The 27,430-nt window shown below is 37.2% G+C and overlaps 5 protein-coding genes and 2 non-coding genes across 11 annotated transcripts; 2 read left to right on the top strand and 5 right to left on the bottom strand.

Moving 5' to 3' along the window:
- Positions 1-15: 15 nt before the first annotated feature.
- LOC137960284 (protein PHOTOSYSTEM I ASSEMBLY 2, chloroplastic-like) lies at positions 16-3,450 on the top strand. 2 transcript variants are annotated; one of them, XM_068807854.1, is made up of 5 exons: positions 16-205; positions 743-822; positions 1,722-1,893; positions 1,999-2,091; positions 3,031-3,450. In XM_068807854.1, exons 1-5 carry the CDS (start codon positions 133-135, stop codon positions 3,159-3,161), a joined length of 549 nt encoding a protein of 182 aa, XP_068663955.1. In that variant the 5' UTR covers positions 16-132; the 3' UTR covers positions 3,162-3,450. The 2 variants fall into 2 exon arrangements, with proteins under 2 accessions (XP_068663955.1, XP_068663956.1); XM_068807855.1 differs by lacking the exon at positions 16-205 and having other exon boundaries at positions 749-822; positions 1,795-1,893.
- A 1,302-nt stretch (positions 3,451-4,752) lies between these two features.
- LOC137960282 (uncharacterized) lies at positions 4,753-7,400 on the top strand. Of its 3 annotated transcripts, XR_011114134.1 has the most exons (3): positions 4,753-5,450; positions 6,676-6,724; positions 6,902-7,400. XR_011114134.1 is itself a non-coding variant. In XM_068807853.1 (2 exons), exon 1 carries the CDS (start codon positions 4,848-4,850, stop codon positions 5,415-5,417), a length of 570 nt encoding a protein of 189 aa, XP_068663954.1. In that variant the 5' UTR covers positions 4,753-4,847; the 3' UTR covers positions 5,418-5,450; positions 6,902-7,400. The 3 variants fall into 3 exon arrangements, 2 of the variants coding, with proteins under 2 accessions (XP_068663954.1, XP_068663953.1); XM_068807853.1 differs by lacking the exon at positions 6,676-6,724; XM_068807852.1 differs by lacking the exon at positions 6,902-7,400 and having other exon boundaries at positions 6,676-6,866.
- Positions 7,401-10,267: 2,867 nt separating this feature from the next.
- LOC137960733 (small nucleolar RNA snoR116) lies at positions 10,268-10,351 on the bottom strand. The gene has a single exon (XR_011114280.1). It is a non-coding gene; the product is annotated as a small nucleolar RNA snoR116 (small nucleolar RNA).
- A 66-nt stretch (positions 10,352-10,417) lies between these two features.
- LOC137960734 (small nucleolar RNA snoR117) lies at positions 10,418-10,495 on the bottom strand. The gene has a single exon (XR_011114281.1). It is a non-coding gene; the product is annotated as a small nucleolar RNA snoR117 (small nucleolar RNA).
- A 1,699-nt stretch (positions 10,496-12,194) lies between these two features.
- Positions 12,195-17,153, bottom strand: LOC137960280 (probable protein kinase At2g41970). Its single transcript, XM_068807850.1, has 9 exons — positions 17,095-17,153; positions 16,461-16,634; positions 14,704-14,954; positions 14,256-14,382; positions 13,835-14,108; positions 13,619-13,751; positions 13,455-13,541; positions 12,908-13,023; positions 12,195-12,763 (listed from the first exon to the last, which is right to left on the bottom strand). Exons 2-9 carry the CDS (start codon positions 16,576-16,578, stop codon positions 12,760-12,762), a joined length of 1,110 nt encoding a protein of 369 aa, XP_068663951.1. The 5' UTR covers positions 16,579-16,634; positions 17,095-17,153; the 3' UTR covers positions 12,195-12,759.
- A 302-nt stretch (positions 17,154-17,455) lies between these two features.
- Positions 17,456-21,899, bottom strand: LOC137960281 (E3 ubiquitin-protein ligase SINAT2-like). Its single transcript, XM_068807851.1, has 4 exons — positions 21,647-21,899; positions 20,050-20,368; positions 18,953-19,339; positions 17,456-18,243 (listed from the first exon to the last, which is right to left on the bottom strand). Exons 2-4 carry the CDS (start codon positions 20,266-20,268, stop codon positions 17,923-17,925), a joined length of 927 nt encoding a protein of 308 aa, XP_068663952.1. The 5' UTR covers positions 20,269-20,368; positions 21,647-21,899; the 3' UTR covers positions 17,456-17,922.
- Positions 21,900-22,935: 1,036 nt separating this feature from the next.
- LOC137958753 (DNA-3-methyladenine glycosylase) lies at positions 22,936-27,339 on the bottom strand. 2 transcript variants are annotated; one of them, XM_068805868.1, is made up of 6 exons: positions 27,019-27,339; positions 26,388-26,459; positions 25,796-25,919; positions 25,273-25,343; positions 23,573-23,630; positions 22,936-23,478 (listed from the first exon to the last, which is right to left on the bottom strand). In XM_068805868.1, exons 1-6 carry the CDS (start codon positions 27,319-27,321, stop codon positions 23,309-23,311), a joined length of 798 nt encoding a protein of 265 aa, XP_068661969.1. In that variant the 5' UTR covers positions 27,322-27,339; the 3' UTR covers positions 22,936-23,308. The 2 variants fall into 2 exon arrangements, with proteins under 2 accessions (XP_068661969.1, XP_068661970.1); XM_068805869.1 differs by lacking the exon at positions 26,388-26,459.
- Positions 27,340-27,430: the final 91 nt, after the last annotated feature.

Raw genomic sequence — 27,430 nt, 5'->3', positions numbered from 1 at the left:
AACAATTTTATCACCGCAAAACGCAGTTCGAGACGTTCCTGCTCCCGGGAGAAGCTTAACGACCCCCCCCTCCGCCCAACCATTTCTTCTGCTCACTGTATGTTGTGAGACTGAGAAACGAGGACAAAAGGGATGGGGACAGTCTCTCTTCCACTCCCTTCGTTCTTTTCGAGCTTCACTGCTAGAAGCAACTCGTCAAATCAGCGTGTGCTTTTTTCTTTTTCCCTCTCTTAGTTTGTATTTTGATGCTTTTCGGGACATGAAGATAATGTTACTCCGTTTCTTAATGCGAATTTATCCCTCTTGTTCTTGCCAAATAAAATGCTGTTCTTAATCCGTCGAAGTCTAATGCTAATGTCTGTATCCTTGACAATTTTCCCAAATACGATTGGAGTAATGTTTAACACTTCTCTTTCCGAATTCATGTGAACTTTTGCTTTAACGATGGAAGTAATTATCTAACTAATGCAAGACTACTTGAGTTTTTCGAGAATGTTGCATTGATGGTGGAGATAAAGTGTAGCGGTTTGTAAAATGTTAACTTGAATTGTGCTTGTAATTCTCTAATTATTTTTACATTTTTCAACTTTTTAAACCGTCGGTGATTGGAATATCAAAGTTGTTCTGTACGCCTCCCATTTCCTTGGAAAGATTGAGATTGATTTTCATTTCATGTAGTGCTTTTAGCTTATTTATCTTCTTCTAGTGGACTAAATATTTTCTTTCTAACATTGGAGGGAAGTCATCTCGAAATCACCTGGACTCCAACTCAAGTGCAATCTGGAAGATGAGAGTACTGATCATTCATCAGAAACATCAAACGTAAGAATTGGGTTTCTTCTGTTCTATCATGTCTGAGACTGACCATACTTCATTATCCTCAGAGAACTTTTCATTGTTAAAGTAGAAATTCATATCTTGGATGTTGCTTCCATACTCCTTGTTTTGTCATTATTAATGTAGAAAATAAACTATTTTGTGTGTGTTGGAAGGGGGGAAGTTTTTGTTTTTAAAGTAAATTTCACTACAACCTTCTCCAAGATGTATTTGTAAGAAAATAAACTCCACTAGACTGCTAAAAGGTTTAGTGGGGATGCAATCTTTTTCGAAAGTGTAAAGAAAAATTGAAGTCAGGAAAATCATGAACTAAAACATGTTTGAAAATGAAAGGGAAACTTGAGAGCTTCTACAGAGCTCCTTGTACATGAAACGTAGAAGAAATGTCCACCTTTATTAATATCAATGCATATGAAAGTCTTCTATTAATTATGCAGCTCCTTGCGAAAAGGACCAGATGCAAAGCATTGGCTGTTACAACAAAATCCTTGTTTTTATACTGAATCAATTATATCGCCAGGGGCTTTGTAATTGACATTTTATGAATTGTCTTTGCAAGGAATTACAACTTAGACTTTTAATTTAGTAACTACAAGTTTTTTACTTAGATGTTTGTTTCAGTGATCCGTTTATCTAATTATAGTTGACCAACTAGGGCAATATGATGTGAATTATCGTTGTATGTGGTCCACAATTTTCCTAAAATTTTGAAACAAACACTCATTCTATCTCTCTGATATTGAAATCGGAGAGCCATACTCTTTTGCTTGCTTGATGATTAACAGACCTTCTCTTTCATGTCCCCTCACAATGGGTGCTACTTTTGTTTACTATAATGCTCATTAAAAAAATTAATTTCCTTGAAATTTTGTTTTGCCTCGTAGAGAGGTCATTTAGCTTCACGAAGATGGTGTCTATGTACGACTGTTGCTTTAATAAATATTTCCAGTACTTCAGTCTCTGTAGCCAAAGGGAATCCTTCGGAAGTCATGGATAGTTCCGTTGGAAAAGAAAGACCTGTGTGTCGGAACTGTGGGGGTAGTGGTGCTATAATCTGTAAGTGTTAGTTTACTTTTGTTAAAGTTCAAGGGTATGTGCTTATTTGAGAGTTTTACAACTTTCTTATTATCTGCTGATGAGATTTTTCTGTTTTTGAATCAGGTGATATGTGTGGTGGTACTGGAAAATGGAAAGCTCTCAATAGAAAACGTGCAAATGATGTTTACGAGTTCACTGAGTGTCCTAATTGTTATGGTATGCCTTATTCTAATTCTCATTTTGCTTCAAAGGTATGTGGTTGAGATGTAGTCATGTTCGGATATATAATAGATAGTAGAATCACAAACATTAGCTGCATGTGATGTCCTTTATCAACTCTTCCTTACTAGTTAATGTGCTTGTTAGAAGTCGTCCATAAGTATATCAAATGCTATAACTCTTTCTGTTCATTGCCAAAAAGTTATTTGCTTTTTTCCACTAATGAAACTAAATAAAAAATTTCTATATAATTTCAGATGGATCTGACTAAACTAAAGCAAAGTTCATTCTCTTACATTTCTCGAGGAACAGTTGCAACTTATATGAAATTTTCTCTCTTTGGAAATAGAGGCCCGTTGTCATCCTTTTTGCCATGGACACTTGATATCCCACTTTGCTCTCTGTTTTTTAGAGTATGCCTGCACTTAGCCTCATATTATTGCATGTATTTGTTGTGAATCACTCATCTTTATTAGTTTCCGGTCCAAACAAGGTCTAGTATTTGGGGAAAGATCAAATTATTCTGGAAACGGGATATAATATCGAAGTAAGTTATATTTGGTATTATTTGTTCAAATGAAGGAGATGTTGCTAAACTTTTCTACAAGCTCTGTTCCATTCTTATTTTATTTTACCATGTTTTTGATGGCGTTCTCGCTACTCTTTAGCATGGCCATTGGAAACATGTCTGCATGCTTTACTGTTTGCTGGAGGTTCTACCCTGGGATTTTACAATTCAAGAAGAGTTGGACTGCTTTTAAAGCGGCAATGAAAATTAGTCAGTTGTAATTTAGTGCATGCATTTTAACCTCTTTGATTTCCTAAATTGGGCACCTAAAGCTGGAATTCTTCTCACATATCTTTTTATGCCACTATAGAGTATTTGAAGTCGCATTACCAATATGTGTAATTATTTATAATCCTGCATGGTGGCAGGTAGGGGGAAGCTGGTCTGTCCAGTATGTCTAGGTACTGGTGTAGCCAATAACAAGGGTCTTCTTCGACGGCCTGATGCTCGGAAGTTACTGGATAAGATGTACAATGGTCGCCTCTTGCCAAACTCTTAGCCAAGGTTTTGCTTTTGTTTCATTCTTCATGTACCAAAGTCAAATTTTCTTCTCATGACATTCAATTGCATAGTTCTGTAAATGGACAAGCAAACAAAGAATGTATTGAGTTTTGGCATCGATGAAGCATAAAAGTGTTAGTCCCTAGTTAAGGGGTAATCATCTTGTGCAGCAAAGAATGCAAGCTAGGCTATATCACTTCAATCTGTTCTTGGCTCGCTTGTTTTTTTATATGTTTTTTGATGCCTGATGTATAGGTATGCAGTCAAAGCAAACTTTTAGCATTGCATATTTCATGGGTACAAAACATTAGTTATTTGCTTGTGATGCATTTTTGGGGTGACTTTTATCAAGTTTTCATAGTAGGAACCACTTATGAAGAGTTGGTTTAAATCCCTCAAAAACTGAATGGAATAGATGATAAATCTTGTGCTTCGACCTGCATTACTTTTATGCATCATCTTTAAAATCTAAATTGCTCAAATAATAATGTTGGACATTTCAAAAGAGCACCTCCTTGAGGAAATTACAAAAGGTTATAGGAAAACTTCTCTCTTTATTTTGTAGAGACCATTATTAACTATAGAAGGGAAAGACTTTGACTGGCAAGAAAAATATAAAAGTTACCACTACATTTGGTTTCTCTGTTATGGAGGGTTTGTCAAATAAGAGTTTTTGCTTGCCTCAACGTTTTGACTCGTCACATTTCACTTTCATTTTTTATACGTTTGGCTTCAGCTGGCCTTTGAATTGAACTGGCTGGAGCTACAGGGTTTGGTAAATCCTTTACATCTCTTCTTCTATGCATAATGGGTTTGAGTAGAGGCTAGAGCTCTTTTAATTTCAAGGTGTGGGTTGAGCTGCTGCCTTAGAAGTCATTTCTTGTGCCCATTGGTTTCTGAGTTTTCCAATTGAAGCTACCTTATAGAAAAGTTACATGAATTCAAAGGAAATGTTGTTGTAAAGCTTTTCTAAGTGATTAATACTTGAAAAGCAATGAAGGTTACAGCCTCCCTGTCTTGGATATCTAATATTATGACTATCGGAAGATATGATGTAATTAGAGTGTCATTGATGTAATTAATATTTTTTTGTCTTTTTTTCATTTTTACTAGGGTGAATGGTATAATTATAATATTATACTTTTATCATCTATAAATATAGTTAAGGGAAGGTTCGGATCAAAGTCTATTACCCTATTCTTCATTTTTCTTCTAATTTCGTCACTCTCCTTCTTCTTCTCTTAAAATCTTCTCTCCACAGACTTTTTTTTTTTCTTCTCATCCCATAATTCTCTTCTGCTATGATTGTACATTGGAATCTTAAGTTTCAACAATGCCTGTGGGTGATTTAGCAAGTTTGGAATTAGAATTCTTCAAATTCCTTTTCTATCTCCTGATTTTTCATTTTTCAAAATATTAAGATGTAGCTATTTATTCTTATTATTTTATTTTCGAGTTAAAAAAAATTATATAAAAATTTAATTATACCGTAAATAAGTAAGAATTTAATGTTATTTTGTATTTGCAAATCGTTCTAGATTTGTGGGATCAGATCGGTGCCCGCTTTGGCAATAGGGGCCAGACGGGCGCCGCAAAGTAGTTAAAAACGGATAGCGAACAGAGAGCAGATCAAGAGGCGGAGGAGGAGAGATTTCGTACACCGAGACCCCTCGACAAACAGGCCATGTCGACTCTCTCTTCCTTTAGGTACTTCGACAGCCTCGTTGTCGTCGGCATCTCCATCGGTTCGGCTCTCCTCTGTGAGGCCATCTCCTGGCTTCTCATCTACCGAACCTCATCCTACAAATCCCTCCGCTCCTCCATCGACAAAGCCGCCAAAAAGTTGGAAACCATGAAAACCCCCTCCTCTCAACTCCCTAAAAAGTCCTCCAAAACCAAGAAGATCGATCGCGTCGAAACCAGCTTGAAGGAATCTTCCCGAGATCTTTCTCTCTCCAAATTCAAGTCTGGTGCTGTTGTCGCCGTTGTGCTATTTGTCGTTTTTGGTTTCTTGAATTCGCTTTTTGAGGGGAAGGCTGTGGCCAAGTTGCCCTTCGTGCCCGCCGGCATTGTGCAGAAGATGAGTCATCGAGGGGTCCCCGGCATCGATGCGACCGATTGTTCCATGGCCTTTTTGTATTTCTTGTGTTCGATTAGTATCAGGACGAATTTGCAGAAATTCCTAGGGTTTGCACCGCCGAGGGGAGCTGCGGGCGCTGGGCTTTTTCCCATGCCGGATCCGAAGACGAATTGATTTTTTGGTAAAGACCATGATCAAAACAAACCGGTCTGTCATTTTGGTCTTCTAAAACTTGGCTTAAATTTTAGATTTTCTATATTGGTAAATGTTTCAGTTTTTATTGTCACTCTTAATGTAAACGTTACATATTCGATGAATTCCTTAAGTGGAGCTGATAATTGATGATGTTAGGGCTCCTCTTATGGGACAGCCCTGTGCAAGTTAGAAGAATCTGCAAGAAACATACAGCTACTTGTGTTTTAGTATCGATTTTTTTATGCCATAATAAAAAATTTCTTACATTTATACGGGCTTCGCCTCTGTTGGATGTATTCTTGGCTGGAGGAAGCTTTTAGACTCAACAATTGATAAGAGGAAACAGTACGTCTCTCACTCCTATTTTCTTGTAACTATGTTAAAATTGTTTATGCTGGTGTTTCATTTGTACTGCACTGTTCTAGTTCTTGTATGTTATTAAGTGTTTGCATTACATTAGAAATGATGTCAGTTGTGAGTAGATGGACTGATCAAACTAGTCTGAAGCACTGGTATTATAGAAGTCATTTGCTATATTGGATGGTGTGGTTCCCATTCTGTAGTAGTCCTTGTTTCAACATGTAAACCTCGTTAACATGGTCGTTGATTGTGTATTATTTTCTACTATAGAATTTACTGGATGGTTAAGCCAGTGAGTTTCTTCTATGGAAAAAAAAAAAACTTCTAAACTTAAAGGGATTCTTCTTTTTGAAAAGGTAATGATAACTTCAAGATCCCTTTAAACCATGGAATCAACATTGCAGAGTTTGATATTATTCCACATTGGCTTTGGTTATTGGTCCAAAGAATATTTCTAGAGTCTCTGAAGTTCTAAAGAAGTCATCAGTGTTCAGAACTAGTCCTGAAGACTGTTCCACTGTATGTTGCTATTGAAAATTTGAGATTCATAAAAGCTGTTTTTTGCAATTTGAGACATTTCCTGTTGAGTATTGGTTATTTATCAGAATATTTCTAGAGTCTCTGAAGTTCTAAAGAAGTCATCAGAGTGTTCAGAATTAGTTCTGAAGACTGTTCCACTGTATGTTGCTATTGAAAATTTGAGATTCATAAAAAGCTGTTTTTTGCAATTTGAGACATTTCCTGTTGAGTATTGGATATATTTTTTTTGATAAATTCTGTTATATATTGCTGGATTCATTGTGGATATTCTTGAGATTCTTTCTACCTTTGCTATGAGTTAGATGCTAAACTTACTTTGCCGGTGTTATTTGTATAGGGTGGGTAGTGTTATTTTTTCATCATTTTTGTTGGAGCCTATTATCATGGTAAGTTGGTTCATTCAATTGATAGGTTTGCTCTCACCATGTTCATTCCTGCCCGTATTGGATTTCCTCTACAGCAATGAACTGTTAGTCCACTTTTAACATAATTAATGAACTCTTTTGTTACTGGTTCAAGAAGTCATTGTAGTCTTACAAAATTTTGTGCTCAATGTTTCTCAGGTGGGCTATAATTCCAGATGCCATTTTACAGTTCTGTCTAGCATTTTTATATGAATTGTCAAATATGGTCCTACATTATATTTTTCAAATAAAGACGATGGATCTTCAAGTATCTGATAATTACATAAGGAAATTGACTGGCCATTTTTCTGGAAGATGTAAGAAGACTCCCTCTCTGCCCATAGTTTCCAGGTTGAGAGGGGAAAGAAATTTGTGCTCTCATTCTCTTCAATGTCGGGAGTAAGGGGAGAGGGAGGTTCAGATGCAGACAACAAGGGTGATAGGTGGTGAACCTTTCAAAGTCCATCAATTTGGTGCATTTTCTTCACACCCATAAGTTGTTTTGAATAATTCTGCTGATCTCCTTTTCTTTTTTCGATAATAATAATAGCAGTAATTACACATTCGTACAGATTCTTGTTTCAGAATATCTGAATTCCGATTAGGGCTATTGTTATTAATCTAAGTAGTGATCACTTATTGGCACTGGATTGTGCTACTTTCAGGGGCAAATCTTCTGGAAGTTCAAAGAGCAAGTGCCAGTGCAGTTGTACTGAACGTGATAGAACAGGCAAGCTAACTTTTTTTGTTGTTACAATTGGAAGAGAGATTTGAACTGAAAGATAGGAATACAGGAGACTTCCAAACAAGGAATCCCACCAAGAAAAAAAACACAATCAAAATAAAAAATTAAATCAGAATTTTACAAGGATAATTTCTTGGAGATTAATGTCTTTTCAAGCTGATCTGGAAATGATAGACTAAGAGATGCCCCTCCTTTTGGGGAAGCAACCTCGAAGGGCAAAGTAGAACAAGTCTAACCACATTTGATCACAATGTAAGAATTTAGGGTTTAGGGTTTATAATCTTGGCAGCTGGATGATGATATTATAATTGATAAGATGTTCCACCACTGAGATCAGAATTTTTTTTTTTTTTGAAAATGGTTAGAAATTATACAAGTTGTCTCAGACCCCACGTTACCACGGTAGAAATGTCAGAGTAACGTGCTTATGGGAAACTCCACTTGGGATATAGCTGAATCGAATAGATGTATGAGCACAATTCAAAGATTTCATCGAAGATGTATATGCTAGCCCCAATGGGGAGCTGTTTTTCTTGATGGCCAGGACTTATAATTCATTCAGAAAGTCTTCCAAGGCCCTCAACGGCTGCTTTAGCTTTGGATGAGTTACAGTGATCCAAAGGCCTTGAGAACACAAAGGAGGACCAGAATCATTCTGATCTCTAATACGGCCTCCAATCCCAGCAAGCCCAAGGTCACCAAAAGATGGACCATTAAATATTCGACGTGGGCCAGCCAGCTTATATCAGTTTTGGAGGTATACTTTTTAAAGCAGGCCATGTTAGGAGTGAGTTACTGGTCCAATCATGTAGTCTATGGAGTGGCTCTTATACGTTGACTTTCTACGGAGATGCAGATTTCCTGTTGATTTTCTCATATTTGGGAAAGAGCATGGCAGAGAGCCCAGGGAATGAGGAGCTAAAACTGCAATGGAGGTCATAATCCATAGTTTCTTCCTCAGTCCTACGTAGCTTTCATAAGCTATCCAGAATAATTTGCCCTCTTTTTACTCTTCACTAGCCTTTTATAATATACTTAAATAAAATATATACTTAAACATATAATTAACCAAAATAAATATAATTTAACATATAATGTTAAAATATATTAATATCTTAATAAATAAAAATTATATTATATTACTTAATAATTATAATTTATTATAAATTACAACAATAATTACATATAACTAGAATAAATTATACAAAATTAATAAAAAATTTAAAAATAACATAAGAGAATATAATAAATAAATTTAATGGTTTAATTAATTATAACAATTGATAATTAAACCAATTAATTATTATAAATTAATATATTAATTACGTTACTAGAATAAATTATTTAAAATAAAAAATAAAAAATAAAAATAACATTAGTGAATAAAATTAAAAAATAAATTATTTTATAATAACATAAAATATTGTTTAACATTAAAACTCACTATTTTAAAACAAATAAAAAATATATAATAAATAAATAAAATTTTCAATTACATAATATATAATTTATATGTTATTAATTAATAATATATTAACAAAAAATAAAAAAACTAATGGTTTATTTAATTGTATAACCCACCCCCCTAAGGTAATAACCTTTTGAGGTCCAACGGATTCCTAGTTTGTATATGTTAGGGGGATTGAATCCAATCTTGGTATGATATGAGCCACGGACTAATCCCTAGCAGTCATTAAGCTCCAGATTACGCAATCCTCTCCATTGATCCCCATCAGTTAGGTTTCTTCTTAACCTGTAGTTCTATCCGAGGTCCTGATAGACTAACACAGAAGCTTCCTTGTACCTTAATAAATTAAATAAAAATGGGAAGGCTCGAGCGAAAGTGAACAAAGGTCCGACCAGAATTTTACATCAGTCCCCTTTGCTTAAACAAAATCTGATAAACATTGTCCCTGTTTACTTTACCTCTTCCATTATGGCTCACCATATTCTCTATGCATTTTAGGTTGGAAGGGATCCATGTCCTATCTCTGAACTTGTATTTCTTTGCTCACATCAGAACATGGTTATCTCATTCAAGGTATAGAATCGTAAAAGCACTGGATCTATCTACCCAAAGAATTTCTCATGGCACAGGTATAGTTAAATCAACAATACTTTTAATATTAACAAAGCAATGTTGAAACCAGACTGGATCGAGTGGTTGAATTGAACTGCTCAAACTTGAGTAGCCCCAAAGATTGAAGAAGAGGGACTTCTGCCCCTCCATCAAATTCAAGTTTCTTGATAAGAGGTAATGGTGTGAGCCCATCATGTTAAACTCAACATAAACCCAACTTAACCTCGTCCCATTCCTATTAATCCCACCCGTCCCTGCAGATTGGATTCGAGGAAATCTGTTGACTACCTCATCAGGTTAGGTTTTCGAAGGCAACTCAAACCCCCAAGTACGAACTCCAGCATCTGAACCCGATCTAACCCTAAATCCACTCTATTTGCATGATGGAAAAATTGGTCTACACCTACCTTACATTCACCTCAGAAACAGGAAAAACAGAACTCTCAGCAACAAGAACTGGAAGAAAAAAAATATAAATTTCCGGGCATCTGAATGCAAAAGCTCCATTAAACAGCAGCAATTGCCAGAATCTCAGCCCGATTTTGATCTCGGCAACGTACAGCGCTGTAAACGCTATTGAGAAGCGCATCAGAGACTCTAATTTATTGCCTTCGTAACATAACAAAAAGACATCTTAGAAAAGCATGGAAAAAACAGCAAAACAAAAGAGAAATAAACATAAGATGGAAAATTTTAGACAAGGCTCAGAGAGTTGTAAAATATCAACATCCAAACAAATGTTTCTTTCAGCGTTTGATGGTAACTTTTCTGCTCATCACAGCCAGCCACTGTGCGTTAAAAAAAGAGAGGCTCTTTTGAAACTAAAAACGAAATGAAGAAGGAAAGATCACGGCCTCAGAAAGATAAGAATAAGAAACATCAAAGAAAGATCTCAGATGGTACGGACAATTCTATAGCATCCCCGGCCGACGCTGAAACAAACAAATATAAAAGAAGGGAAGGGAAAGAAACTGGGAGAAAAAATCGTCGCAGTTTCCTCTGGAGAAAGCGAACGCAAAGCGATAGTGCTGACCACTGAAGCGAGATCTTTTATAGAGGCGCAGGCCTTCTCGCCGTCTCAGGTTTATCAGGAAGAGGAGAAAAACCCTAATGTTCTTCGAGGAGAAAGGAGCCCTGTAGTTGAAATTAATAACCATCCTGTCCTCGTCTATTGGATATAAACCGTTAGAACAGCCCATTGCGCGTATTCTGAATCTGCACATTCAGGCCCATCCAAAGCGTTAGATTACTCTTCTGGATGTGGACTAGCATCCGGCCCACAAAATCCATTGAGGGACTAATTTAATTAGGATTTGCTGCGGCTATGCCTGCTGCATATGTTCCAATTAAATTTTAAATGCTTTCTCATCCCCTGTGTCTACATTAAATTTAACAAGCTGAGTGGAGGCAAACCTTGGAGGTTAAAGTTTGATAACTCATAAATTACTAGAATTTGAGAGACTAGTCTTTTACATTTGAAGCCACCTGTTTTGTGTATCAAAGGTGGTTCCGGTCCACCTCTCTTGATTAGGTTGGTTTTCCGCACTTAAATGACTAGTCTTTTAGGTTGTATTCATAAAATTGGGACACAAAGACAAGTAAGAACAAATTTCATGGACATTCATCTTGGTTTTCAAGTTTCAGTATCTGGTAGTCGAACAAGAATTTTGTATTCTGGCCTATGATCACACTCAAAATCAAGATGAACAGATGCCTTCTCAACCTTGGGAAGTTTTCAATCTTTATCTGCAAAGACTCTCCAATTGTGTGTGCTTCTTTCAAGGGGCAACTCTTCTGGATTTTAAGCAACGATATATAAAAGGATAGAAAATTAAGATTAGGGTTCCCTACCTCCTTGTGCAATGTGGGAAAAGGTATTCTACCCTCCCTGCCGTTAGGGGACCACTATGCCTCCTCCTTTTACCTAGGACAACAAAGGAGGAATCCCCTACCTTCACCAAGGCGACAACCCTCCTCCTCTACTTATGTCTGCATAGGGAGAATTTTCCTACATGATAAATGACTTGGTTGATTGATCAGGTTTAGTTAGTTCACTAGTTGAACCGTCTAACTTGACTTGGTTAATTGGGTTTTGACCGATTTCTAGTAGTACTCTTACAAGATTTTAACTCAAAGAGCGATTGAGTTCGATTAAACCTGGTTCAACTGATAGATCAAGTCAAAGTTCTATAACATTATATGAGACAATTTAAAACAATTGAAAAAATTCATAATTTAGATTGTATGATCAAATAACTTTATCCAGGCTTAGACTATTCAATTGAGGAGAAGCCATTACCTTCAATTTTCATCGAGGTGGATATCATAAGAGCTACAAATGCTTGCAAGTAGTTGCTTATACCAGATTAAAACATTAAATCATTTTATATCTTAAATGAACCAAAGTTTTCAGTATTTGGTTCTCATTATAACTATTCAAATTTTCCAATCTAAACCCTTCATAAAAATTCATCACCATAACAAAGTTGTCAGTATGTGACCTGGTGGCCTCTTGCTATCAAGAATATGCAAAGGGAGAACAGCATGAACAATATAAATGATGGAACAGAAAACTTGCTAAAACCATGTATATATACATATGTCAGATTATTCAGTTTGTACAAGAATCAATAGTTTCAAACTCAGGTGTTTGAAATCAAACAACTTGACATCCAGAACCAGAGAGCTAGTGTTACACTTTTGGATCCAATACAATGGCCAGAACAGTTAGGCTACCTGGAAGTACTTGTATTCACTAAAGTACTCTTCATCTCTCCAACTCCTGTGAAGCAATTCTCAGATCCCTATTGATCTTGACCACAACAATAATCCTGTCTGCAAGTCTCATGTGATCTGTTCATTGCACCCATTGCCTCTCAGATCCTTATTGATCTTGACCACAATAATTTCTTAATGTATGGCATCAACCATTATTGTTTTTCTAGAGGTTGTTGGTTTACATGGGAACATTTGCATGCCACTTGCATCTTGCATTCTCAAATAATGCAACTTCATAACTAATCAAGCTGCCAACTTATTCTGTTGCAGTTGCACAGGGGTTTCAGTGTGTCAAGATGATTTTAGACTCTTTGCTGCAGTCTCTAACTTTGATCAAGTCTCCTTTGCAGTTGAAGGTCAACGAGACGAAGGAATAGATGGCTCCTGATTTGAAGTTGCGAAGGGGATTCCATGTCAGCTGCAAAAAAGAATAGGAACATTTACTTCATTGACTTCAGCAATGTAAACTGAAAGTAATGCATCTCCAAATTTGGGGCATACAAAAATGGTCTATTGCGCTATTGAGAAGGGCAAAATAATAAATTGGATGGAAGTGAGTCACGTCTGGGATTCAGCATTAGTTATTTTAAGGAGTGGTTGGAGAGCCTTGACTACAATTGTCATATTGGGACGGAAATCAGCTTCATATTGAACACAGAGTGCTGCAACTGCTGCCATCTGACAAATAAAATTGTATAAATAGCATCAGAGACTACAGAAAATTCTGGAAAATAAAATAAAACAGAGGAATTATCCTATAAAGTTTTTGCTTCAATCCCACTTAATGGCATAAGATGTCTGAATTACTGTTAATCTGGAGTCCTAGCTCTAACCCAAGTCTTTCAGACCAAACACCAATCGCACTCGCAATTTTAATTATCCCATTAGTATATTATAAAGTAGCTCCTCTGCCGCATTTAGATGGATCCTTATTGATGTTTAAACCAAGGCAGCTTTTTGGAATTTCTATACAACAACCCAACCAATGACAAAAAATGGGGTCTAATGTCTTTGCCACACAACAAGGCATCTATGAACGACTATAACTAGATTATTTTTCAGTCATTTGAAGTGCAAACTGAAAGAAATAATAAAGGTAAAGAGACAACCTTTGCAACAGCCTTTGGTGGGAAATCAGTATTTAATTTGGGGTCAACACACTGCTTGACTTTGTCCTCACTTAATCTTGGGGTAGCCTGATTTATGATCATTAACTGCAGTTAGTAACCAACAAAGAGGGAATAAATTAGCTAAAGACATAAATTTCACTCACCCAAGTAACAAGACTCTGCTGTCCTTTAGGCATGGTGTGGTCAACTGGCTTCCTTCCTGTCAAGAGCTCAAGAAGAATGACGCCAAAGCTATAAACATCACTTTTCAGAGTTATTTGTCCGGTCATGGCATATCTGAATGGACAGAAGGAAACAAATGAATGATAGAATCCTCCAAAATTATTTTCCAAAACAGGAAGACATAAAATACAACTTACTCTGGAGCATGATATCCAAAAGTTCCCAAAACTCTAGTTGAATGTAGACGGGCAGCTGAATCAAGAGACTGGTTAGAGAGATTGAAATCTGCAATTTTGGCCACCAAGTCATCAAATAGAAGAACGTTGCTGGATCTAATGTCCCGATGAACAATTGGAGGCTGAACTTTTTCATGGAGGTACTCAAGTCCCCTTGCCGCACCCAGAGCAATTTTTACTCGTTCGATCCAACTCAACGCAGGCCCTGGTTCAGCTCCCTGTACTCCTTTCCTCCCTGAGCCGAAAAAAAAACATTTGAGTCTTTTCCATGATTCAGAACCCAACACAAATAATAGGTTCTTTCAGATACATACATACATATATATATATATATATACATATACATATATGTAGAGAGAGAGAGGGAGAGAGAGAGAGAGACCATGTAATATGTCATGCAAAGAACCCATACTAGCAAACTGATACACCAAAATTCTATTGTTTGCCTCCAGACAGTAACCCAAAAGCTCACAGAAGTTTTCATTCTTAAGCCTTGATACAATAGATAACTGCAACCACCATAATAAAAGTTAGTGTCAAAATCAGCTTTATTTCCTAGACATACATAACAGGATGTTCAACATTGATATAGTATTTTCTTACAACAGGATGGTTAATTTGTCAAGCTGGAATTTCTAAAAGTAGCTTAGTCCCATTTAGAAATAAAGTTATACCCAAGTTCAGATTTTAAAATATTAAAGCATCTGCCAAGTTCAGATTTTCAAATATTAAAGTATCTCCCTAGTTCAGATTTCCAAATATTAAAGCATCTCCCAAATTCAGATTTTCAAAGATTGAAGTATCACCAGGACCTCCTACCAGAAGATTACCTGGGCAGCAAAATCAGAATCAGGTTCTTGCGAAGGATCCATCTTCTTTATCACTGCTTCCTCGCCACTTTTCAAAGTGACATGGAACACTCGACCAGAAGATCCCTCCCCTATCAAAGCCTTTGAACCAAAGTTACCAGTCAACTTATTCAGCTCATCCAAGGATATAGCAGGTGTTTCAATAGGTAAGATTTTAGGAGAAGCTCCACTCCTGGGTGCCTGAGAGCCTGCTTTTGATTCCATGTCATTACCTAAAACATAAAGCAGGAAAGACCATTTCAGTCATGCAATCTAATAGTGTTTTCTCCATATAACAGGAGATAAGGGTTTTTTAGTTGTTAAGGATATTATTCCAGCAACAGTATCCATAGCTTGGTAAAGGAAGGATGAAAGGTCAATCTGTGACCATTTGACAAAGTTACGCTTTAGGATATTAGGACATTGGAGTTAGAAATAAAAAGTCATAGAAGAGAATCATAGTATTATCACTCAACTACAAACCAGCTAGATGTGCATTACAGTGGGTTTACTATTATGAGGATCTATTCTGGCCCATGAAGCAGTAATTACTGATAAAAAAGATATCCTAAAAGTTTTTTTTCTAGATGACCAAAATTTTCTTCGATTTTCCCCGTCCACCCTATCAGCCAAACAACTTAGATCCTTCAAATATAATGAATCTGAAACGTTTTCTCTATGGAAATAATCTTAACAATTGGAAATAGCGACAACATCCAGTGGGACAGTAACAGATTCCGAGGTCAAGAGATACCCATAGATGCCAGTGAGACTCGATGCAGAAAGATGGGACTCAACGATTACTCAGCCAACACAACCAAAACCCAGATGTGGCCTAGAGTGGAGCCAATGGCTCAATCCAGAAAAATAACTAAGTCAGGCAACTTCCGAAGAGCATATGATGATACATACATGTGTTTTTTTGAACTTTTTAAATCTTTATATGAAGAGCGACTATGATAAATTCGTACTGTTAGAAGGTGATACATCCAGGTTTTCTTGGTTGGTGAATCTAACATCTTAAGATCATGAATTTTTTTAAGTATCCTAAGTAAAAACAAGCAATTTGTAGGGCAGCCCATTCGTTCCTCTCTCAGTGGTGAGTAATAGAAACTAAATAAAAGAACTTGAAAATACATTGTGTTGTTTTATGCAGAGGAGGAGCAACAAAAGCTCAAACACAATTATGCCTATGAGTCAAGTTAAGTGAACTAACAATGCCTTAAAAGAGTGTGTGCCCAAGCTTTTCACCTTCGTCTACAAAAAAACCAAAATGGAGAAGGTAGCCGTAAAACAAAACATGAAAGAGTAACGAATTTTGCTACCATATGGATGGCTGAATACAGAATGGATAGTCTGTAAAATGAGCACTACAGAACATCAAGCAGTACCATGAGAAGTGTCTTTCCCTGACATATGGAAGTGTATAAATTTTTCTACAGTATAAAAAATTTTCATTCATGAAAGAATTCGTCACCGAGGAGGAGTTGAGGAATAGCATATGCAACAAATAAACAGATGACAGCTAAATCAACATGGTCAAGAACGAATACTAGCAACAAAGTGAGCGACCTACTTGAGGGAATATTTTTTTCAACAAACGAGAGATCCAATCAAAGTTCATACCCCATACTTTGTCGGACACACTAGTATAAATAGATAAAATTAATGAAGCTTTCGTTCAACATCAGATCAAACTGGTCATTGGAAACATAATAATTAAATGAGGAGTACATTACCACGTGCATTCGCATTTGGTGGAGTAGTATATGGATTGATAGACTGATTAAAAGGGTCTTCGTCAACACCTCCACAGCACATCATATTGTCGGTAGCAGGGCAAAAATAGACCAGCATAAAAAACCTCAATTACTGATCCAGACAAATTACCCCGAAAGCATCATATTGGGCACCTGAACTCGTTAATGGCCTCATCAGTGTAACCAGTTTATAGCAAGGAAATACTCAGTTTCAAAAGAAACAAAAATTAAAAAAAAAAAAACGAAACTTTTTATATCTTAAAGATAACAATAAAACTTCCTGATTAACGAGGTCAGAGAATTTCTGAACAACGATCCACAAAAGAATTGAACCCGGTCAATCAAAGAGAGGTTACTAAGAAAAGAAACAGGGAAATTCAAAGAAGAAGATGGAAAAAAGAAGTCATTCTTATCATTAAACCTTTCACAGTAAAGGAAAATTTCAAAATTGTGATGAAAATTATGAGTTCTTGTTAGCGAAAAATAAAGAAGAAAGAAGAAACATACAAAAGAAAAAGGAACGAGTATTTATTTTTTGGAATGTGGATGGCAGAAAAACGGGGCGGATAGGAACTAGGGAGAGAGCAAGCGAGAGAGAGAGAGAGAGAGGTACCTGAGACAAAAGTGGAGTTTCCTGGTTAAACAGAGGCTCCCCTGCTCGTTCGCGCGAAATGCCGCACACAAGTGCTCTCTATTCTTAACCGCTAAAACGAACCGAACGCGTCAGCAATCGCATTTGACCACCGTCCGACCACTCGTGGAAATTCTGAGTGTGAGAAGCCTGTGAGAGATTTCTTCTTCTTATTCACTTTCTTTAATTTTTTCTCCTAAAGCTGTGATGTATAATAGATTTTATTTCATTATTAAATACAGAAATTTACAAGCTAAATATCGAAAAAACCCTAAAAAATATTTATTTATTATCATTTAACATGTTCATAAGACACAAAATTTAAATCATTCAGTCTCTTTTATCACATGGAAGTTCTTGATACATCTGTGGGATATAAATAAGAATTTTTCTGCACTAACACAAAAAAAGTAGCAAATTGATAGTACTTTCTGAGAGTGAAAACAGCAAACTGGTTCTGAAACTAGTGTGAGAAAAATAGTTTAACAAGAAAACCAAATGTCACAAACTATCAACTTTCAAAATGGTCTTCTCCACATCTTCCCACATTTACAAGATAAGAAGGGACCTTCACCAACCAGCTTCAGTTCATGGTATGCTATATATACTGTATGCTGTAGTCCAATCCAGAATCTGAAGAAAATTTAATGGGCTCATTTTACAAAAGCAAGGGACAGCATTGCCATAAGACTCGAGTCTCCTCCAATTCCAAGCGGTTTACACAGTCCAATATACATCAGACCAGTAACAGATCTTTGTTGTGTAGATCATCTGTTCATTTGATTGACCAGAACTACTGAGGGTTTTTGCTCAGTGTTCCCTCCAGATACGCCCGGTAACTCTTAATTTAAGCTCGGTGTGATCCCCACCTGAAAAGAAAAGGGCCAAGTTTCTTTGCATAATTAATCCATCTTGACTATCACGAACTTTCTTGTGGCTATCGCGAATACTTCTTGGTACTCCTTGCCATATTAGCTTCCTACCAGTTCCTCCCACCTCTAAACTGTAGCTAAAGCTCTTTGCTTCATGGTCTTCACCCAAGAATCGTAGGAAGGCCATATAGACAGGAGACATTCCCAGCTGGAAAGCTTCAAAGTGCAAACAAAACTGCTTCCCAAAACAGTTAAAGACCTGCAACAAGGAATAGTGGGAAACATAAGAAGCAAAATATTAAATGGAGAGAGAGAGAGAGAGAGAGAGAGAGAGAGAGAGAGAGAAGTTTTCTAAGGATACCCACTCGTTTACAGACTCTCCAAACAATGCTCAAGAAGACTTCCATGTTCGGAAGCAAATGGACTGTTTTTAGCATCTAAAATACATCGACATGCGTGCATCACAATAAATAGAGGCTTACCTACGTATCAAGTCATTTAGACGCTGCTCCCATCAGTAAAAATTCTTAAACATATTTGGAAGAGAGAGAAAGAGATAGAGAGAAAGAGTTTTAAAGAATGATCCATCCATATCTTGAGAATTTTGGACTGCTGTATGCACATTGTAGACTCTACCTTGTCACTCATCCAGGTGACACCTTTCTATTGGATCATGAAATCTCTCAGGGGAAGCAGCAAGCATACAATATACTTTTTTTCCTCAGCTGGAAGACACTCACCAATTAGGTGGAAAATTTTAAAAGAAAAATAGGACCCTCCTTTTGTTTTCTGCATTTACAATTTTTTATTTTTTACAAGAATATTAGAAATACAAAAGTTTTCAGAACAACAACTTTTCAAGATGCTGATCACTTATAATAAACAATTACTTGGGATCCAGCCACTAAACCACATCACAGCAATGATTCAAGAGAAGAAGAAGAAACAAGATTGAGTTAAGAACTTACAGTAAGCATCCAAGTGGCATTTTCCACCTCATGAGGGTTAGACTTGACATATCGATGATTGAAGGTGCAGCCATCCTGCATATCAACTTTATGGTCATCCTTGAGGTGTGCCACAAGTGTTGGGATATCCCCTATGTGATCACAGTGGGAACCAGCATACGGGCAATTATATGGTCGGAACTGGCACTGTAGCTCATGCTTGGATTTGCTATAATAAGGGAAGATATCCTGACAACCCGAACTCTGGTATCTGCAAGGAATTTCGAGTGATTCTGCTACCTTCTCTAGAGCTAAGCACCTTATGTTACCAAGTTCATTTCGACAAGTGGGGCAACGATTGTGCACTCTAAGCTTGCAGGAAGAACACAAAGTGTGGCCATTGGGACACTGCATGTAAGAACGGTGGCAAGTGTCACGGAGCATCAAAGAGAAGCTTTCACTGTTCATAACTTTTTCTTCAAGTACTTGTACAGAAAATTTATAATATAGGTGAATACTACAAGAAGAAAGATGCAGAGTTTTGTAGGCCCTACGGGATATGCTTAACCGCATCCTGTTCCCCCCGTGGCTTGTCTAACGGTGCCCCAGAGAAGTACATTGATTGAACAAGTTACTTTTAGAGATGAAACAACATTGGCATTGACACAGCATAACATGTTAACTTACAGGGAGAAAGCATGTATCCATACATTCCAGGAACTAGTCTAGACTAAATGCTAAATTACTAGAAGCCTCCATAAAAAGATTCCCTGTCTCCTTTTCAACCAACTGGCAGATATAATACACATGTAATAGGTATGATGGAAGAGGAAAGGGCGATCAGATATGAGAGTTAAGAACAAATAATCGCATGAGATAGTGCATAATGTTATTTTAACGGTTGAAACTGATGAAAGAACTTAAAGAAGGGAGATCATACGGAGATTGCAAATGATAGGATAGAACAAAGTAGGGATGAGGCAAATGATGACAATGATGATAAAAAAATGACCATCATGCTACTACCCTGAATATCCACCATTTGTAGATCCGTAAAAAAGAAAAGGAAAAATGAAAGTTGTAAAATAAAGTGATAACAAAATGTCATGAGAGTGAACCTGATGAATTGGAGGGTACATGGATGCTGTGCAGACAGGGCACTGAAGTAGCTCATGCACACCATTAGTTGAAGCAATTCCATGCTTTCCACCTAATGTAGATGAAGATTTTGTCAAACGATCATTTTCAAGTTCCACGTGAGGAGGAGAAATATCACAATTGGTGCCACAGGATTGAAGATCAGAGGCGTCTCTGCAAGCACAAGCTACAGGAGCCATATTTTATTGTTTGAAACTTCAATATCTAAAGAGCTCAGCAGGTGAGAGTACCAAATCCCACTTGCTTGCTCAGGACTTTAGAGGGTGAAGTCTCCTTAACCTGCAAAAAGTTTATACATCAAAGTTAACATTTCATCATGATGATAGTAAGTGTATTTATAAAATCTGACAAAGAAATATCAATTTAAAGCTAACAAGTGCAAAATATATGAACCTAATATACTAAAATGTCCATATACATATGTGTCAGGACATAATAAATAAACGGATTATTAGATGCTTTGTCTGTCAAAATCTACTTACCCTCCACCTCCCTCCCCTCAACTAACCCACCAAGAGGTGCAAGTAACTGGAGTGTCTTTTCCATTTAGCATGCTTTAGAAATGGTGGATTCAGCTAATCAAGCTGGGTTAATATTTGGTAAAATGACAAACCAGAACTCGTAGGGACTAAACTCCTACAGTTTTACTGACAATGGCTGTTGCTTCTAGAAAAGGTTTATGACTGGAAGGAATATCTGATAATGTCGTAAGAAAATTGTCAGGATAGATATAGATGGATTTGGTTCCTTCTTTGCTCTCAGTCTGAAGGGCTTCCACTTTCTAAAGAAACTAGTGGAATAAAAAGGCAGCAACCGTAGACATAAGTTTTTGGTCAGAAACGGAACAAATAATGGAACTACAGAGGCCGGCGGAGTTTGATCTTTCATTCGCGGTTAGAAGATATATCCCTGGAAATCGCAGTCAATAATACTGTTCACTAGAGCAGTCTCTGTACTTCTCACGAACTTATCCCAACATCAAATTTTTTTATTTTTTTTATTAATACTCCCATTCGCTTCATAGGAAAAATTTGCTATGGATCGAATCATTTAGTGAAAAGAAGAAGAAACGATATAAATTCTACAAGAAATTTTGCTAAAAATGAATCGACTTTTTAATTTGTACCCGTAACATTCTGCACAGGGGAAATTTCTTGACCTCTTCTACATCAAACAGGCAAACAAAGATCCTTAGTTACCTTAAAGTAACAACTACAGTCAATCTGCACAAAAATTCTAATGAGATGAACTAGAATCATGTCTTGTTTTCAAATAAAACAGTACACAGATATCTGAACAGACCTCAAACCTCCATTTCACACAAAAAAGTTCCATTAGAAATCAAGCTGCAGAGATTTACTAAAGTAGAATACATGACAAATCAGTTCAATCCTCTTGGTCTGGACAAATTATACACGTGTGAACCAAAAAAGTAAAAATAAAAATAGTCATCCTAAAAATCCCACTCAAAGAGCCGCACTGCGAATAAAAAAAATACCGTCAGCTGTTAACAGACATCTCACTAAGCACGATAACAAAATAAAATTGCAAACAAACCTGAATCGAACCACACAAAGACCAACCAAAAGCAAAGAGAAGATCAACCAAGCCAGGACTTCTCATTCAACTAAAAACTCAGATCATTCCACCAAACTCAAAACCTTCGGAAGCAAGGAGAATGATCCGTGGGGGTTCGAATTCGGAGGACGTGAGTCTGGGAAGGAGGAATCGCCGTAAAGTAGGAGGTTGTCTCCTTGTCGGGAGTGAGCAAGGCTCTGATACGCGGGGCAGCAATTACTGCTGGCAGCCGTCGTTTGTTGGGTTGTTTGCATTAGAGAAGCGCTCGAGAAGAGCGCGAGTTTTCCCTCACGATTTATTTGAAAGTTGAATTTATGTTGACATTTAGTTTTGGACTGTCTGCGTCGCCGGTGGGGGTGTGTCCGGGCAATAAAGGGACGTAGGTCAGTGTTTGAGGACGGGTGTCCTTGGCTGCCCTACCTTTAAAATGCATATTAGGGGTACCAAGGTAATTTTATAATTGAAGGGTTGTTAATCCTGTTTCAGTAACCCGGACACTCAGTCGCAGAGGTTACGTCAAACACATTCGAGGGAAACGCGCTGACGATCCTTCTGCGACCTGAACTCCCAAACTTTGAATTGTTTCACGAGATGAATGACTGATGCAAATGAGGAAAGTCTGGAGGCGTTTGTCTGTCTTCCCGATATTTGAAAACGATAGAGATGATGTGAGGATGGAAGAGGCAAAAATAACAGAGTTTTGTCTTTGTCTTTCTGTTTCCGGCATCTTGAAATGAATGATTCAGGATTGGAAAGAGAAACCGAAAACTGAAAAGAGTGAAAAGCGACTCCTCTGGAAGCAGGAAATCGGAAAAGGACGCATCTCTTCTGTTAAACGCGACAGTGGCTCGTCCTGAGTACGTCAAAGCTGCTGACAAGCAAGATGATTTATATATGGATGACAACCAGATGATTCCTCTTTCCTTCTCTCAAGAACTTCTTTCTATCTTTCTTTCTTTTACTTTCACCTTTTTTGTTTTTTAAATGATTAATCTGTTCTCTATCCACGTCTAGTTTTGACAGCCATGAGCGCGAAACAAAGATTTTCAAAACGTACCTAGAAATTTTCGAAAGCTCATCTGAACTTCAATAAAGCAGATCGAAGCAGAGAAATTTTTTCGGAAAGTTCGAAAAAAGAGTGCAGGGAAGACGAGAAGCAGTTGTAGGAGAAACTAGAAAGGATTAGACGTTGTCCAAAACACTCGAGGAAATTTTGAAGTTCAGTCGTCTTTGCTTCTTGCTCATTTTCATTTTTTTTCCCAAGAGAAAATAAATTCCCCAATGGATGCAATTTGTTGATCAACACTAATTCACACCAAACATTGAGCCAAAGATTACAACAAAATTTTTGCTTGTTTACTTTTGGGTCAGGATTCTTCAATCTCAATTTCTTTCTTCACTCTACAAAAAATGCTTCCAGAATTCGATCAAAAAGCACCCTACACCTATTTACCAAAACTTTTGTGATTGAAAGCTTGAGATGGGATGAAAGTAAACCAGATGAGCCATCTGTTTGGATCAGTCATATTGGAAATGGATAAATAGTGAAACGAGGAGCAGCTGGTCGTTCCAAAACATCTCAACTAAGCCTCTTCATCTCCCCTTGTACGATTTACGTCCAGAATTGGTGAAGATCTGACCTCAATATGGGGACGGTCTGAGTGTGTTCTTGGGGGCACTAATCCAGGAGCTACCAGCAACAGCAAATCTCCACAATGCCTTCACATGCTCAGGTGCAGCATACTCAATGCCAACACGAGGTCCCACCAATATATTTTCCGGTTCTGGCCCGTCGAGGATTTCTAAACCACCTGAGAAGACCATATAATCAAATGAGACTAATGGATACAAACCACCAGGTGTGTAAAGAGGAAGGTTTCACCAATTGGCAGAAAATGGACCCACCAGGAGTGTAGAGAGGATGGTTGGACCATGCTGTAGAAATTCCCAATGCTTGACCGATCTACAATCATATCATAATGAATCAACATATCATATGCTCATGGGTTCAAGATAACATGTGCAGAATCATCTTTATCATAAAGGGATCTGAAATGGTCTTCACTTCCACCTTCACTTAAAAGTTCTCATAAAATCAATAACAAGGATAACCCTAGACAGTTTATCACTCCAAACATAGTATGTGACAACGGATGTTCTTGTGGCAATACACATTCTGTGATTGTTCATCTTGGTTGATGAAGCTTCTAAATAAGCTTAAGCAAATCAGCATCAACATGAGACTGTTTTCCCAACTCAATCTCATGAAAGTTGGTCCGATGGAACGATGCAATCGAGAACATAGTAGCCCACAAATATTTGATTTATTATTTTTTAAAAACCATTTTATGGGTCATTCAGAAATTCTGCATTTCCCTGCAAAACTAAATAGAGCAACTTTTAGATTTTTTCCAGTAGGGAAAAGTTTCTCCCCAACATAGTTTAGTGCTTAATTGAAGTCAACATAGCTTCCTATTAACCAGGCAACTGAAGTGATGGCGATACATACTTTTTAAGGGCTTCAGTAACCTTTCAGTCTTCTTAACCAACCATCTAATGCCCTAGTCTCTACCCGATGCATATGATCAGTGCTCTCCACATGAAGTTGATTTCCATTAATCAGAATAAAAACTAAATGTAGACTAACAAACAACAAACTACTTTTTCCTTACAAGATTCACGAAAGATTATGTTTTAGTTTTCAGTGTAGACAATTCACCTATTCAAAACAAAATGTGCAATGAAGTCTTAAATCCAAAGTGAGTGCCATGGGAAAGTAGAAACTAGAAATTAAAGGAGAAAGAATAAGAAGAACATGAGAAGAAAAGAGAGAAGAAACAAGGTTGCTGTCGCAAGCAAAAAGAGAGTTTCTTTAGGGGTTGAGATTGACCCCCAATCCTATCTTGTTTCTTTGTAACTTAATGTGGAATAACTACAAATAAAGACATATAATAGTATCCTAAGGAGAGAGGAATCAAAATATCTAAACCAACCACATAGTAAAATTACAAAATCACCCTGCAGGTAGTACTTCAACAATACTAGTTATACAGCAACAATGGGAAGAGCAACAATGATAACAAGAACCTGTTACAATAATAACAATAATAGTTGTCTTCAAGGGGAACTGTTACAGTTTTTTTAGATCAAAGAGCAATAGTAATAACAAGTAACAAAGTGCTTAGAAGAGGTAGAAAGGCCCATCCAACAAATAGTTTAGGAATAATTATGCATTCAATTTTCCGGTCAAATACAGCATAATTTCAAGGTTAAACTTATAGCTTAAATAACCTTCCAAGACGCATATTTTCATAAATGCCATAGCTGTTTTTCTGTTTGAAGCGCATGAGTAAATTAGATGCCACAGAGTCAATTATGATATTTAGCACCTACACAATTAAACAGTTATACATTTTTTCAAAATTCAACACTCTACCTATTCTATACTCCAATTGAATTCATTAAGAAAGAGAATATAACTTAAATACAGGTGATTCTTACACTTATTTAGTAGAAGAACTATGATGGAAACCATCAACATAAATATGCTTGCCAACAGAGGCGGCCAGATGCACACAACTGTAGAACAATGATTAAAGACTGACCTTCCCAGGTCCTGCAAGAAGGACTGGCTTCTCAGTCTTCTGTCCACGACGTTGTTGAATGATTTCCAACCCTGTGGTTTTTCAAAGCAGTTTTTGAGCCAGGATCCTTTTTCTTCAGGATCCTTTCAAGTATGCAGTACATTATTGAGATCACGTTTCAAGTATGCAGTACATTATTGAGATCACGTTACATGAGAACCGACCTTAATGTAAACGCCAAATTTATCTTAAATCTGTACTTTAAAAGCTAAATAACATTGGACATTGTTTATTTCACATAAGAGGAAGGAAAGGTTATGTATACACTAAATCCAAGGAAAACTGTTTTGTTAAAATTTTACTTTCAAAGACAAAGCTCTTATGTTATTCTATAATCAGATCATTTTATTCTTTCCTTCATTTTCCCCCCTCAGACCAAGTCTGAGAGTTTAAGGTTTCCCACCGATTTATATTAAGCTAAACACATAAAGTTGCTCAAAGAGCATTTAACCCTTCAAAAAGCAAAAAGCATATAGAGATGTACCACTAACAGGAGCACAAGACCTTATCAAGACTGCAGCACCCACTCCTTCCTTATCTGCAACAACATTGAGCATTGTATGGAGACCATAGCACAGATACACATAGGCATGCCCTCCTGGTCCAAACTAAATAACACATCATCAGATGCTTAAGCAAGCAAAAGGAGAAAGAAATGCAACAATGCCTCTTAATATCTACCAAGGGAGACAAAAATTATTGGATCACAGTCAACCATCCACTTATCAGTTCCCGGCTGTAATTGTCCATTACCACATAGAGACTTCACTAAAAAATAAAAATTTCAACGGCCGCAAAAGCCAGCTATCTGAGACATAGCACCATATATTGAAAAGATGGAAACTTCATGCAACACATGATAGGTCTGGTAGGTGGCCAGTGAAGAACTATGGCTAAAGATTGTTCACAAGCAACCAAAATGCATGACACTAAAGCAAGAAAATTGCTGTACTGGTCCAATGAATGATTTCTAATTTACTGATCACAAGAAGAGATAATATGGAATGACTAATGTTAATATGTACACAACTGATATAAAACTGCAATCAAATCTCAAAGTTGAAAGAAATACTTACAACTGGAGCAGTACGTGCCGTAACGCCAAATCGACCATGACAGGCTGTATCATTTGGTCTATACGCCTCTACCTACACCACACATTAGACATTGCTATTGCCTTTATGCATACAACATTAAAGGGGAACAAATCGGAGACGTTTTTGCATAGCATATCCTGACATGAACAACCAATATAGTGGTTCTCAGACAGTAAATTTCCAGATACTGACACTGATAATTATTTGGAAATAGTTTCAGACGAGTAAAATGCAGCAGGTTTAAGAGTTGGCAGGCATAAGTTGGAAAGTTACATGACGGCAATGATGCAAAATCGTGGGACAGCAGATCAAATCCGACTTTGTCATCCGTCTAAATCAATAAAGAGGTCCGTTTTTCTCAGTCTTATTGTAGTTAGTTTTTGTCACTGAAGAATGGGTAGGGGCATGATTGTCAATATGACATTAATAAGTACACCACCTCAACCAGATTTCAGGCTCGCTAATGACTAATCTGTATCTTAATTTCCTGTACAATTTGAGCTCAGAAAGTATGATCCTTTTAACGAAAGAGAGAAAAGATTCTTCACTTTTCTGTCTCAACTAACAAAATCGCATCAATATACAAGAGCATAGGTGTTATCACCGCTACCTCAGTAATTTGCAGAACGACGTCATCTCTGCGAAGAAGTTTGCCGAGGAGACGGGGCGCGAGATCTAGAGCATCAACCTGGAAGAAGTCAGCGGCCAGTATTGGTGGCAGCGCAGAGAATGGGTTCAAAGGTCTTGGAGCCGACGGAAGTTGGGGTTTTGGAGATCGAATCATGGCGGTTATCGTGGAAATTATGGTGATTTCCGTGTCCCGTCCTCTCTCTTTTACAATAGCTCTGTTGGATTTTTTACTTTTTTTAAGGCGTGGAGCTCTCGGCACTCTGGGAGGGAGACTCCTGGTCATTGCACGGTTGCCGGTTCACCGGAGGCGACTCAAGCGAGCTATCGTTATTTGTTCGCGGGCTTTTATTCTATTCTGAGCTTCGAAGAGGAGTTCAGTAGCCCGCGATAGC

Source organism: Aristolochia californica, unplaced genomic scaffold (genome assembly GCF_029961685.1).
Source record: "Aristolochia californica isolate CCGP_79_NKW_82.1479 unplaced genomic scaffold, dmAriCali1.0.hap1 SCAF_3, whole genome shotgun sequence".
In the NCBI taxonomy this organism is placed as follows: Eukaryota; Viridiplantae; Streptophyta; class Magnoliopsida; order Piperales; family Aristolochiaceae; genus Aristolochia; species Aristolochia californica.
This window is presented reverse-complemented; position numbering and strand designations above follow the sequence as displayed.

What these genes read in the sequence shown, in the direction of transcription:
- LOC137960284 (XM_068807854.1), top strand. Translation starts at nt 133, where the DNA reads ATGGGGACAGTCTCTCTTCCACTCCCTTCGTTCTTTTCGAGCTTCACT. An exon ending in ATTCATCAGAAACATCAAAC is followed by an intron (nt 823 to 1,721) that starts GTAAGAATTGGG and finishes TTTGCCTCGTAG; the next exon opens with AGAGGTCATTTAGCTTCACG. An exon ending in GGGTAGTGGTGCTATAATCT is followed by an intron (nt 1,894 to 1,998) that starts GTAAGTGTTAGT and finishes TTTTTGAATCAG; the next exon opens with GTGATATGTGTGGTGGTACT.
- LOC137960282 (XM_068807853.1), top strand. Translation starts at nt 4,848, where the DNA reads ATGTCGACTCTCTCTTCCTTTAGGTACTTCGACAGCCTCGTTGTCGTC.
- LOC137960280 (XM_068807850.1), bottom strand. Translation starts at nt 16,578, where the DNA reads ATGCTGGTCTATTTTTGCCCTGCTACCGACAATATGATGTGCTGTGGA. An exon ending in TTTGCATGACATATTACATG is followed by an intron (nt 14,109 to 14,255) that starts GTCTCTCTCTCT and finishes TTTTCGGCTCAG; the next exon opens with GGAGGAAAGGAGTACAGGGA. An exon ending in AGCAGAGTCTTGTTACTTGG is followed by an intron (nt 13,542 to 13,618) that starts GTGAGTGAAATT and finishes ATCATAAATCAG; the next exon opens with GCTACCCCAAGATTAAGTGA.
- LOC137960281 (XM_068807851.1), bottom strand. Translation starts at nt 20,268, where the DNA reads ATGGCTCCTGTAGCTTGTGCTTGCAGAGACGCCTCTGATCTTCAATCC. An exon ending in TGTACCCTCCAATTCATCAG is followed by an intron (nt 19,340 to 20,049) that starts GTTCACTCTCAT and finishes TCTTACATGCAG; the next exon opens with TGTCCCAATGGCCACACTTT. An exon ending in ATGCCACTTGGATGCTTACT is followed by an intron (nt 18,244 to 18,952) that starts GTAAGTTCTTAA and finishes TCCTTGTTGCAG; the next exon opens with GTCTTTAACTGTTTTGGGAA.
- LOC137958753 (XM_068805868.1), bottom strand. Translation starts at nt 27,321, where the DNA reads ATGACCAGGAGTCTCCCTCCCAGAGTGCCGAGAGCTCCACGCCTTAAA. An exon ending in CGGCACGTACTGCTCCAGTT is followed by an intron (nt 25,920 to 26,387) that starts GTAAGTATTTCT and finishes TGTGTTATTTAG; the next exon opens with TTTGGACCAGGAGGGCATGC. An exon ending in TTCTTGCAGGACCTGGGAAG is followed by an intron (nt 23,631 to 25,272) that starts GTCAGTCTTTAA and finishes ATATGATTGTAG; the next exon opens with ATCGGTCAAGCATTGGGAAT.